Consider the following 13,472-nt stretch of genomic DNA (forward strand, 5'->3'; position numbering starts at 1 on the left):
TTTCCATGTTTGAGGACTTGGATAGATGCCGCCAAATTTTTAAAAGGGGTTTGTTAAAGTAAATATTCTCATTTCAAGCTTAAAATCATCACAGAATCATTAATATGTATATATGCTTGTATCAGTAAAGCATAAAAGAGGAGAAATACAATAATGCATAAATAAGGAAATAAAATTATTAATATTATAATTTGTATTTTTTTTCTTTATATATATTTCAATATGTATTTCACCAAGAATATTACTTTGACACATGTTGTATTGTTCGTATGTGTTTTGTTTATGTAAATATCTATGCAGTCTCTGGATTGTAGAGGCAGCAGCGCGTGAACAGGACTTTTATTTTGATCTGGTGGCATGAGGTCATCAGTCTGCGTCAGAGCTTCAGCTGAACAAAGGTTTGTGCTCTTCATCATTTAAACTGTTTGCATTCATACAAACGCGTTCAGTCTATTTTATATGGTTTACACGCGAGGTGAACATTATAATGATTGAGTGTAACTGTAATATTTTATAGTGATGGGGAAATGAAGCTTTGCGAAGCACCGAGGCTTTCTAAAGGTTGATTCCTCGAAGCTTTTCCAGAGACACTTCCTCTTTAATAGTGGTGCAGAAAATACTTAGTAGTATCATACTTTATATTCATATTTTTGAGGCATGTTTTAGTCAAGCTTAACAACTCAATCCCATCACAGAAAAGTATTATATATATGATCTACTCTCCTAAACTACATGAGGAGCAGTGAAAAACCACAACCCCGGCACAAATATATGTATTTCTCATTGTTACGGCTGTAAACTTGTGACAGGGTTGAGTTTTTTGCGTAATTTTTTAATAATTGTAATGAAAAAAAAAAAATAGTCATAGTTTCAGTAAATATATATATATATACTCAAATCATGACAACTCAAATTTTAGTTTTAAATGGTATTTTTGATGTAATATGTCCACTTAAATGTTGCCAAGCATCATTCATCAGAACATGCACCCAGGTTTGCATCAGAAAGACAATGTTGGGCTTGCAGATGTGATGACCCAGAAACAAGGGGACAATATGAGAGAGAAACAAAACCAAACAATTAAATTTACAGCAATGTGTCCCTTCAAATGTGTTACAGTCTTCAACCCCGTCACATTAATATTTTTTAGAGAAATATAAGACGGACAATAAAGAACACAAGTATTTATTGATATGTTAAGAGCAAAAACATTGTGGTTTTAGTTCAAATTTTAAATTACAATTTTTTTTTTTTTGTTACAAAAATATACTGTAGACACACAGTTTGTGTGTTTTTAGCTTCAGTCCTATAAAAATGTGAAAATTATGATACATTTTTAATTTGTATCATCATTGAGGGACGCATGAGCAGTAGGTAACAATTTCTGTGTAAAATCCTTGTAAACCAACCCCATTTTGTCCATTACGGGTTTGAGAAAAAAAGGTGTCTAAAAGTCAAGTCACCTTTATTTATATAGTGCTTTTAACAAGAAAGATTGTGTCTAAACAACTTTCCAATATCAAAATAGGACAATAGTGTGTCAATAATGTAAAATGACAAGATTAAACACTCAATATTCAGTTAAAGGCATTTCATTATTGAATTCAGTGATGGCATCCGTCCAGCTCAGTTCAGTTTATATAGTATCTGTGCAATAAGGTCGACGATATCGCTGGATATTAAGTGTCCCCAACTAACCAGAAACCAGACTCAGTCGGGGCGCCAGTTCTCCTCTGGCCACCTCGAAGTAAAAAGAGGCGTTAAAGTCTGATTTTGTGGTTGCTGTGCTTTAACATTAAATGATAATAATCTTAATTAAAGTGATGAAGGGTTTTAAGTCTGACGGTAATCAGTGCTACTGTAAAGTTAACCCTGTCTGCTATAAACGTTTCAAAATGATTAACAGTTTAAAATATTAATTGTAAATTTAGAAAATTGTAATCATTTACATTACTTTTATAAAGTAATTGAAACAGTAACACTACTTATTATATTTCAAATAGGGTAATTTGTAATCTGTAACCTATTACATTTTCTAAAGTAACCTTCCCAACACAGCATATATGATAAAAATTAAATAAGATTATCATAGAATGATCAGCAGAAGTGATTGTGAAGTGGGGATTAATACAAAATGAACATGCACAAAACTACACGTAAATATTTATTCCGATTATGAATAAGCTTCGGACGTCACTGGCAAAATGAATCAAGCTCCGGTACAACGCTTCACTGCAAGATGCTACGTTTTTTTGATACAAGCTTCAAAGCCTCGGTGTCGAATGTCACATCACTAATATTTGATCTAATAATGAAGGTTATTTTGTGTGAGTAAAGCGCATCCACACAGTGATTCAGATCATTGTAAACATTAATAATCGCTCGCTGACGAGACCTGCTGCTCAAAACAGTGTAAATGCAACGAGAACAACAAACAAACGTGTAGTAACCTTTACAAACAATTGCAAATGTGTTGCTGCTGTTGCAATGAAAACCTTAAAACAGCCATTTTTAAACGTGTAATCCAGTGCTTCCCAACCTTTTTTAACTCACGGCCCACACGAGCAAACACATGTTTCCGCAGCCCCTAATACACCTGCTATTTGCATCGGGCTGGTGAAATCAAATTTTCATAGCCTTTTTCAATGAGCTTTGCAACACAATAAGATGGCTCCACTCTTAAACCGTGTCCTAATCAAAAGCGACAAGCAATTTGGCTGTCCTCACCAGACTCGACAGAATCAATCAAATATCACAGCCATTCGAAACTCACTGCACTCCTAAAGAAATGACAAGTTTATAATCTAATTTATAAATATCAAGCTAAACCTTTTTAACATTTATTAAATATACATACTGAGTGACTACCATCTTTGTTATGAAATACACTTGTTGATTCGCATTGTTCACAATTTTAACGAACATGTTTGCTTTAAGTTATTTATAATGATCTTTATAAGGTAACTATCTGTTGTTTTTAGTATGGCTATAAATGATATTCAAACTCGCACTAGACACTTTTAACATTGAATAAAGCACATAATCAGTACCTGAGATTATCACTGTTATAGTTTGAATGAATGAATGATGCATTTATATAGTGCTTTATTGTGTATTACTGTACATCCAAAGCGCTTTACAAATCATGTGGGGGGGGTCTCTCCTCAACCACCACCAGTGTGCAGCATCCACTTGGATGATGCGACGGCAGCCACAGCACAACAGCGCCAGTGCGCTCACCACACACCAGCTACAGGTGGAGAGGAGAGAGTGATAGAGCCAATCAAGTGGATGGGGATTATTAGGAGGCCATGATAGACAAGGGCAGTGGAGGGAATTTGGCCAGGACACCGGGGTTACACCCCTGCTCTTTAAAAGAAGTGCCATGGGATTTTTAATGACCACAGGGAGTCAGGACCTCGGTTTAACATCTCATCCGAAAGATGGTGCTTTTTAGAGTATAGTGTCCCCGTCACTATACCGGGGTGTTAGGACCCACACAGACCACAGGGTGAGCACCCCCTGCTGGCCTCACTAACACCTCTTCCAGCAGCATCCTAGTTTTCCCAGGAGGTCTCCCATCCAGGTACTGACCAGCTCAACCCTGCTTAGCTTCAGTGGGCAACCGGTCTTGGGCTGCAGGGTGATATGGCTGTTGTAGCGCTAGTTTGTTTGCTGTTGTTCCAGACGCGACATCATAGAAATAGAAACGGTTTCTAAAATAGTTTTGCTATCACGTCTGGTTGGGACAAAAACTCAGATTAAATGGAAAAGATACCCTTTATCGCGTGTAGTTAGGACACGGTGTTAATGTTGTCGTTGACAGAGCGCAGTTTCAAGCGTTTTTTCCCTGCTTTGGTACTCAAGAAGTTTGTTCTCAAAACTCAGTAGGCTTGAACACATATTCGTAGGGCTGGGCGATATATCACATGTGATATGCAGTAAAGCCGGATCCTTGATTAGCGGTAAATCTCCATCACCTGATTTCAAATGGAGCGGCATTTAATACACAGAGCCATAGTTCACTGACAAGCTACGCAATATCACGTACATTATCGAAGGCGACATGTCAAGTCCCCTTTATTTATATAGCGCTTTTAACAATACAGATTGTGTCAAAGCACTTAACAGTACCAAATTGGAGGATAGAGTGTCAGTAATGTATAATAATAAGATTAAACACTCAATATTCAGTTAAAGGCATTTCATTATTGAGTTCAGAGATGTCATTGTCTAGCTCAGTTTAGTTTAAATAGTATCTGTGAAATCAAATTGACGATAATCACTAGAAATGAAGTGTCTCCAACTGAGCAAGCCAGAGGCGACAGCGGCAAGGAACCAAAACTCCCTCTGTGACAGAATGGAGGACAACACCTTGGGAGAAACCAGGCTCAGTCCTCTGGCCAGGGTATTATTGTTTACTTATTGTTTTAATTAAAATTTTAAATGTATTATATTTCTATTTTTGTAATTTTTAACAATAATAATATTATGTAGTTGGGTATTTTATTATTTTTAGTTATTTATTTGTATTTTTATTGTATTTATCAGTGATAATGAATGCGATATTGCGTAGCTTGTGTAACTAAGGCTCCGTGTATTAAATGCCGCTCCATTTGAGAACAGGTGATGGAGATTTAGCGCTAATCAAGGAAGCGGCTTTACTGACGAAATGCGCATGCAATATATCGCCCAGCCCTACATATTCGTTATGTTTTGTGTTGTCGAAGTTTGTTCGGTTTCAAAGCTTCATTTGACAAGATGAACACACAACACAGAGCGGTAGCCCACATGTGAAACCTAGCGCTAGTCACTACTATACATTTCTTCATTTAGGTTTATTCTGGTACTTTTCAGAGTCAGGCTCACTTAGATGAAGAAACTTCTGTATTTGTCCTTTTCAGCGATGCCGTTGACAATCATTTATCCATATTTAAATCTGTTGTAGAATATGATGTATATTTACTTAATTATAAATCAAATTTTTATATTTAATTATGACCAGACATTGTTACATATATTAAGTGTTATTATTTCTATTAATAATAATTGGCGGCTTACTAGGGGGCCGTGGCCCACAGGTTGAAAACCACTGGTGTTATTGATTAAATGTAATTAAACACCTAATGTTAATCAAAATTGAATAGTAAGTTAAAGTTTTGAGTGTTTGTCTAATCAGATCATTTAAGTCCATTAACTATCCCTATATTTGTTTCTGTTTTTATTTCTGTTAATTATTCTGATCTTAAACAGGAGAAAGTGTCCAAACACAGAAAAACTCCTGCTGAAGCTGAGATCCAGAGACACTGTTATAAAGATGGAGTTTATTAAAGATCAGAGTGAAGACGTGAAGATTGAAGAAACATTTAGAGACAAACATGAAGATACTGAAGAACAAACAGGTTGGTTTCTTTCTCAAAGCTGAACTATCCTGTGATCTGTCCTGTACATTTTCTCCATTGATTTGCCTTTGGCAGGTATTTTTGTACGCTGTCTGGTTTCTTTTTTTAAACGATTTCAGCTTCACTTTTTTTTTTTATATAGTTCTCTTAAAGGCCATTTTCTACACTTATTTTAGTGCTCTGGTTTAAAAATGGCCTTTAAAGAATTGTCTCATTTAATATTTAAATGTTGATGTTCACTTTTAGGATTGAGTAACATTTTTGCATATGAAATAAAGGAATAAAAATGGTCTAGCCTGCTATGATGTCATGCTGATGTATGCAAAATAAACTGGCGACAGCAGTTGCTTTCACCTGTCTGAATGTTAGTCGACTATTAGTCGGTAAGTCACAGAAAAAATGGTCTGTGTCAATGACAGCTGGTTCTTTAGGTAATTACGGTATATCAAAATATTTCCTATCATTCATTAACCTGACTTATGGCTTATCATTTGAAAGTAAGTAGTGGCACTCGCTCTAATTGTGCGCTATTAGGGAGCATTTCCAGGCACAAAGAGCACCTGGCGTTAATAATAATAAAAAAATAATAAAAAAACACATTTTCCAAGGTTAAAATGGACTAAAATTGCAGGGAAATGCAGTCTATTAAAGGGGTCATCGGATGCTAAATTCACTTTACAAGTTGTTTGAACATAAATGTGTCGGAAGTGTGTGTACACATCCATCCTATAATGATAAAAATCCACCCAGTAGTTTTTTTTTAAATCCTCTTTCTCAAATCAGGCTGTTCAGAGATTCCTGTCTGAATGATGTAGTTCTGTACAGGCCCCGCCCACAATAGTTGATTGACAAGACCATCTTACCTTAGTCCCGCCCTGAGTGAGCTGTAAACCGACTGACCGCCATTGTGTCGACTCTGGTGGAGGGGAAGACAAGATGTCTCAGATTAATTGATTGAGGTGCTTTATTGTTGGATGTAATAATGAATATAGCAGTTGTCATTTACTTCTGGCATCTGAGCTGCTGAAGATGCAGAGAATTAACGTTACTTTCGCTTTGAAGTGAATGCACGGATTCCCAATCTGCCTAAATGCGTCTATGTCTAGCTTTATCTACAGAAGAAGTGAGTAAAAGGGTTTTTATGAATCTTTGCAAATCACCTTTCCTAAAAATGTGCTAGTTAACCAGTTTCACGGCTGAAGTTTAGTATGCTCCATAGATATATATACCTAGATGCCTCATTATGGACCGTTTCTATGGGCCGCGTTAGTAAGCCATCTGCCATTTTTGGAACGGTCTGCGAATCTTTGAGTGCATTGATTATGTGTCTACAACAGCAAGTTATACGCTTGTATATCTTTGGATATTCATTGATTATTATGGTGAATACGAGATGGCTGACGTATCAACGTATCTGGAGCGGTCGAATAGGGAATCTACACATATCTATGTTCAGCTCGTCACTCCACGGAAGAGAGGGGTGGAGTCAGCAGAGCTCACTAGGATTTAAAGCAACATGAACTAGAACAGCGTGCTGAAAACAGAGCTGATTTTGACAGGTTAAAGGTGTTTTTTACCCTACCATTGAGAAATTTTAACCAAAGTATGTTATAGACTTTTCATTAAGACCCTAAAGAATCATATCAACTTGTGTAAAATGAGCATCCGATGACCACTTTAAAATGCACTTAGAATGAAAGGAAAAAAAGAATTTAGCTTCTACGGTTCAATAATTTGAAAGAATAAGAACACCAATGATTACAATAGGTGCCTGTCTTCAGTCCTTGGAGCCTAATTAATTAGATCTTCTGGGTCAAACTGTTTTTATTTTAGTTATTTATTTTAAATAGAGGGTTTCAATGCCAGCTTGATAGTTTTTGAGATGTCCTAAAAAAGTGAAGAGTTAGCAATATTGAGAAGGGTTTCTTAGATTGCATGCAACATCTCTTGCAGTTGCTTAGTGGTTATAGGATGCAGTTGTATGTTAGTTTTGACATTTACATGTTTGAATGTTTTGATGTATTGTTTTGTGTTATTAAACTGGGGTTAACTTTTACTTATTTATTTATTACCTTAGACTTGACGGCACTGGAAGAGAAGAGCGAAGTACTGAATGAAATGGAAGATAAAGATCATGATTTCATAAATCCAGAAAAATCCTTTAGTTGTTCACAGACTGAAAAGACTTCAAGAAAAAAGGCTCAAAAGACAGGAAAAAGTTATTTTACCTGCCAACAGTATGGCAAGGGTTTCAGTCAAACAGAAAGTATTAAAAGACAGATGAGTATTCACACTGGAGAGAAGCTATACGCATGCCAACAGTGTGGAAGGAGTTTCACTCAATCTAGACACCTTGTAGTCCACATGAGAGTTCACACTGGAGAGAAGCCTTATGCCTGCCAACAATGTGGAAAGCATTTCAGTCATAGAGTAAGTCTTAAAAGACACATTAGAATTCACACTGGAGAGAAGCCATACACATGCCAACAGTGTGGAAGGAGTTTCACTCAACCTGGACAACTTGGAGTCCACATGACTGTTCACACTGGAGAGAAGCTTTACAAATGCCAACAGTGTGGAAGAAGTTTCAACCGGAAAGGAAACCTTAAATCCCACATGAGAATTCACTCTGGAGAGCAGCCTTTCACATATGATCAGTGTGGAAAGAGTTTTGATCAACATGAAATCCTTGAAGTCCACATGAGAACTCGTAGAGAGAAACCCTACACATGCCCTCAGTGCGGAAAGTGGTTTAATCATAAAGGACGCTTTGAAGACCACATAAGAATTCACACTGGAGAGAAGCCTTTCTCATGCCAACAATGTGAAAAATGTTTCCGCCAAAAAGGAAATCTTGACAGGCACATGAGAGTCCACACTGGAGAAAAGCCGTTTATATGTGGTCACTGTGGAAAGAGTTACAGATATAGAGCAGGACTTAAATACCACATGAAGTTTCACATATGAGAGAACTGTATTTCTTACGTTATCAGTGTGACACGAGTCATGTAATCTTTTGCTGTGCCATCACTGTGGAAAGACTTGCAGAAACAAGACAATCTTGAGGTATAATTCAAAGTAGCTGAGCAGTGGATTTGAGTTTGTTTGTTCACATTGAGTTTAAAATGTGTTTTGGTTGATAGAATCACAAATAGTCTCTTTTGTCCACTTTTGACCACTTCTGTCCCCATTTGTTCAAGGGGAGTTTTTTTTTTTGTTCTATTTACTAATATTATTTGATGCTGTAAAGCACATTGGACAGCTGCTGCTGTTGTAAATGGCGCTATATAAATAATTTAAGCTTGAAACTTCAGTGCATGGGATCTTTCGATCAAATGAATAAAATATTTTTGCTCAATACATATAAACGTAAGTCTAGGGCAAACCACCAAAGAGGGAAAAATAAAATGAAGAAGACTTAGTAAGCAATGCTGGTGATAAGGAATCAATAAACTGAGAAGGGCAGGAGTTACAAATTATAGTGTGATTTAAAGAGGGGTATGGTGTAAAAGTCTAATTGAATTAACAAATGAGTTGACACAAGCAGATGAGATCAAATGTGCAAAAGTACTTCAAAATTGCTACAAATATACCCAGTGACTTAAGACTGGTTTTGTGGTCCAGGGTCACAAATGTGTGAGTAGGTCTTGGTGCACATTTCAAGTATATTAATGTGATTAACCTCAATCCAGTGTATATTGCCTGAAACCAAGCCGTTCCTATAAATTTCTTTTATTTTTATCAGGTTCTTAGTGTCGTGAGGGCAGAATGTACCTTGGCTCCAACATCACTCGAGTGAGCTCACTGTATTACATTGAGTGTTTGGTTTTGAGGTGCTGTATTAAATTGGTTGTATTGAACACAGCTCTGGGACTACCGCCTCGTGAAATGCTCGCATTGCAGATTTTGCAAGTGGCTGTTGCACAGCTTTCATGATTGATCCAATTTAAAGTATTTCCACACTGCAGACATTTCAGATGCATATTCTAGCTACAATTACAAACTGTGCTCTTCGTTTACGACACCAGCTTGATGGCTGACATAAAGATCAGTTAAGAAAAAATGCCTTGATTGGCACCGATACCGATCTTTGAGATCGGCTCAACACATCCCTAGATAGAACCAATACTCGGACAACAACTGCACAAAAGAGCCATTTATTATTGGGATTTTAAACTCTTCTGATAAAAAAAAAATAAAAAATTCAAACCTAACAACATCAATATATGAGGTCTTTTAACTGACTTCCTCACCTCTAAACAAGTTTGGTTTAACCATGTTTCAGCTTTTTATGAATGAATAGTTTCAGTAATTTTCTGTTAATCTGGGGCAGTTTTTCAGTACCAGCAGGAATTGTGATGGTGGTGGTACCTAATACCACGACTGAGGTGCCCTTGAGCAAGAATGTTTCAGCATTTATTATACTGCATACAGGTGAAAATGTCTGAACACAAATAGGTTATTAATGCAGAATCATTTATCAAGTGACAGCTATCATTACTGCTTCACAATGTTACAGTCTAAAAAACATATTCCAGCTTTAGGTCACTGCTCACAGTTTACGTTTTGGCATACAGGTGAAAAGGTATTATTTCAATCCAGCACTAAAAGAAAATCTCACAATATATACGACACTGATGCCAGGGAATGTCCGTTACAGTCCTGAAAGACAAAACATAAGCAGCTTGTTCTTTAAATCCTTTATTACTTGGGTCAGTCTCCAACCCTTACCAAGACTTTAAAAACTATATTTCAGCTTCAAGTGCTAATGGAAGATAAACATTAAAAATGTGCAAGCTTTTGCTCTTTCCACATTTTGTAAGTGTAAGGTTAAATGTACTATATGGGCCATTGTGGATCTCGAGTATGTTTTGATTAGTTTGAGCTTTGAAAAGCTTCTTTCTGCACTGGCTACATTACTAGGTAAGGTCAATGCAATTCGAAGTGCTGTCCAGAGATTGGGGTAGATTTCTGTCAAATGCTGAGAGTGAATAAATGACAGGAGGCTTAATGTTTCCCACACTTTTAAGAGAGCTTCCCCTTACTTCCTGAGGCTTGACAGCGTAAAGCCTCTACACTTTTAACCCTGCATTCCCATCTTGATTCTGTCCAGCCCTTTACATTGATCTCGAAATGTTTTTTTTTAAGTATTGTCCACCTTTGAGGAGCTGCTGAAAAAAGCAGTAGATTTTTTTGGAGGTATCCAAAATAACTCGCTGCATCTTATGATGTTTTGGCTGCATCAGCCAGAACTAAATTTAGTGTATGTGCACCACACGGCACAAAGAAAGCACAAGGATTCTTATTCAGCAGCCTTGCCGGGACGCCCTTGTGCTTGCCTTTCATATTGGCTCCGTTGTCGTAAGCTTGACCTCTGCAATCATCAAACTGAAGGTTGTGTTCTTCCAGCTTTTCAAGAATCATCTTTGACAAGCTTTAACCAGTGGTTGCTTTGGCTACAATGAAATGTTCCTTGATCTCTGGAATGTCTTTGAGACTGATTGTTCGTATGATAACAGGAAGTTGCTCTTGATGGCTAACATCAGGGGTGCAATCCAGTATAATTGATAAGTATTTGGCACCTTTAATGTCTGTCACAATTTTTTCTATTATTTTGCCACTCATTGCTGCAAATAGTTAATTCACAACGCACTGGGACAGCTAACCAATCACAGCATTTAGTTTTTCGGAAGGCGGGCCTTCATCAAACCTGGAACTAATCGAGCCGTTTTTGCCAGGCTGGGGAGAAAGTTATTGTAAGAATGCAGATTATGTGAAAAATAATGCGTTTTTCGAACCACCAAGCATGAGAGCATGTTCTAGTACACCCTCAAAACAAAATCAAGACTTTGTAAAAGAGCATAATAGCACCCCTTTAAAAAGTGCCCATTGTTTGGCTGATACAGCGTGTCGCTTGATCCTCTCAAGGCCAGGTTTCTGCGTGAAAGGGACTGGATTATGGCCACTAAGCAGGTAAGAACCTCCCCCCAACGCCTCTTCTCAAACTCTAGAAGTGACATTTCCTGCATGTCTATTGGTTGCCACAGACTGAAACTGTGACACTGTGCCACATCACACAGTGCACACTTCCATATAGTGCACTTCTTGCAGCGCATGCAGTACTGCCACCCCTTTGTTGCCGTATCTGCTAATCTAGGTCTCTCAAATGAGGAACTTCTCTCTCACTCCCGCTCTGCCTCCGCCTCCTCATCCACTCAAGCCAGAGACCACTCTTGGTGGCACAACACTCCCCTTTGGGACTCCAAACAAGTCTGCAGACTACTCCTCCATGAACTGGCTGTGAGACTTGGAAACTCTCTTTAATGACAAGCACATCTCTTTGTACAAAATATAGCTGTTATCTGCAGCCATGTTGATGAAGAGATACAGCAGTGTCCTGTACCACTGGTAGGATCTGTTGTGCACAGAGTAACACTGGAGTGGTCTAGCACACAGACACTTATCTTATTTATTTTGTGAATAACAGTTCTTGATTTCTGATCCATTGGATTTAACTCCAGGGGCTCTGTGTTATGACCACATTTCATGCTCCCCTGTCTTGTACCACTTTTCCACCAGGGCTGGAGCTGGAGCCCAATTGGAAACTGGGCTGTGCTTTTCCACTCAAAAAAACTAAAATTCCTGGGCCAGTGCCAAGATCCCAGTTCCTAACCAGCCTTCACTCCTTCTCAGTAGAGAGATGACAGGAAAGCACTGGTAGGAGAAGAGGGATCAACAAAGGACCTCAAGACGGGAATTGAACTCGGGTCTCCGTGAGTGCAGTTGCACTGTGTTGACCAAAGTGCTTTATATATAAAAATTAATCAAGAACAGACACAAGACAACAATATCCATCACTGAACAATGTCCCAACAGCTAGGGGCAACTGTATGCCACAGAGTAAAGGTGTGTTTTCAACATTGATTTAGAGCAGTCTAATGAGTCACAAGATCTAATGTGCAATGGGAGACTATTCCACAGACGTGGGGCTGCCACAGAAAAGCCTCGATCACCTTTGGTTTTCAACCGTGATCTGGGAACATGTAAAAGCAAAGATGATCTTAGAGGTCTAGTAACACAGTGTTGCTGCAACAAACATGAAATGTACTCTGGAGCAAGGCCATGCAATCCTTTAAAAACCATTATCAAAATTTTGTAATGGATTCTAAAACCAATAGGAAGCCAGGAGAGATGCTGGAACGCTTCCTTGAGCCAGTCAACAGTCTAGCAGATTCTCAGACAACCCTAAATATAGCGAGTTGCAATAATCCAACCTGGATGAAATAAAAGCATGAATCACAGTTTCCTCAAAAGACAGAATTCTCTTCAATTTGGCAATAATACGCAATTGATAGAAGCTTCCTTTAACAACAGCACATCATGTGTCATTCACCGGTGAGAAAACGTTATAGCACAGTTAGTAACAGCACTACAATACCAGGAAGGAAGATCGGGTTGTTGATGTTTGTTTGCTATTCTCGCTCTGTCTGCACAGCGTATGCAAACGCACTGATGACGTATACTGTCTGCGCAAACAGGGTGTGCAGAGGTATGCAAATACACATTGACAGGCAGGTAGGAAAGCCAATGAAAATGCTCGGACCGAGTGTTTTGACTGGATGAACATTTCTTGGTCCTACACTTCCACAGAATATATAAATGCATATTAATACATTTAGACCACTTAACTTAATGATTGCTATCAGGATGTGAAGAGACTTTCAACCAGAATAACAAACAATCACCTATGGCACCTTTAATGTATAAATAAACATGGAAATAAATAATTGTGGAAATAAATGTCATAAATACATGAATTAATTAATCAAATTAAACGATTAAAGGAAATAAAATTATAAATATAATTTGTAAATGTTTTTTAAAATAATATTTTTTTAATTTCTTTATATGTTTCCATATGTATTTCACCAAGAATATTACTCTGACACATGTTGTATTGTTCGTATGTGTTTTGTTTATGTAAATATCTATGCAGTCTCTGGATTGTAGAGGCAGCAGCGCATGAACAGGACTTTTATTTTGATCTGGTGGCATGAGGTCATCAGTCTG

At 37.7% G+C, this 13,472-nt stretch overlaps 2 protein-coding genes and 1 long non-coding RNA gene across 3 annotated transcripts in view; 2 read left to right on the plus strand and 1 right to left on the minus strand.

Annotated features, from left to right (window-relative positions):
• Nucleotides 1-13,472, minus strand: part of LOC306858939 (uncharacterized protein) — a 429,579-nt gene that overhangs the window by 375,575 nt on the left and 40,532 nt on the right. The window lies entirely within an intron of this gene.
• The window catches only part of LOC306858963, a 1,377,007-nt gene that overhangs the window by 228,796 nt on the left and 1,134,739 nt on the right, over nt 1-13,472 (plus strand). The gene's annotated exons all lie outside the window — the stretch shown is intronic.
• LOC306858324 (uncharacterized protein) lies at nt 366-9,588 on the plus strand. The gene is made up of 3 exons (XM_079398785.1): nt 366-398; nt 5,254-5,402; nt 7,480-9,588. Exons 2-3 carry the CDS (start codon nt 5,318-5,320, stop codon nt 8,367-8,369), a joined length of 975 nt encoding a protein of 324 aa, XP_079254911.1. The 5' UTR covers nt 366-398; nt 5,254-5,317; the 3' UTR covers nt 8,370-9,588.

The sequence above is a fragment of the Barbus barbus genome (genome assembly GCF_936440315.1).
Source record: "Barbus barbus genome assembly, chromosome: 39".
Lineage (NCBI taxonomy): Eukaryota > Metazoa > Chordata > Actinopteri > Cypriniformes > Cyprinidae > Barbus > Barbus barbus.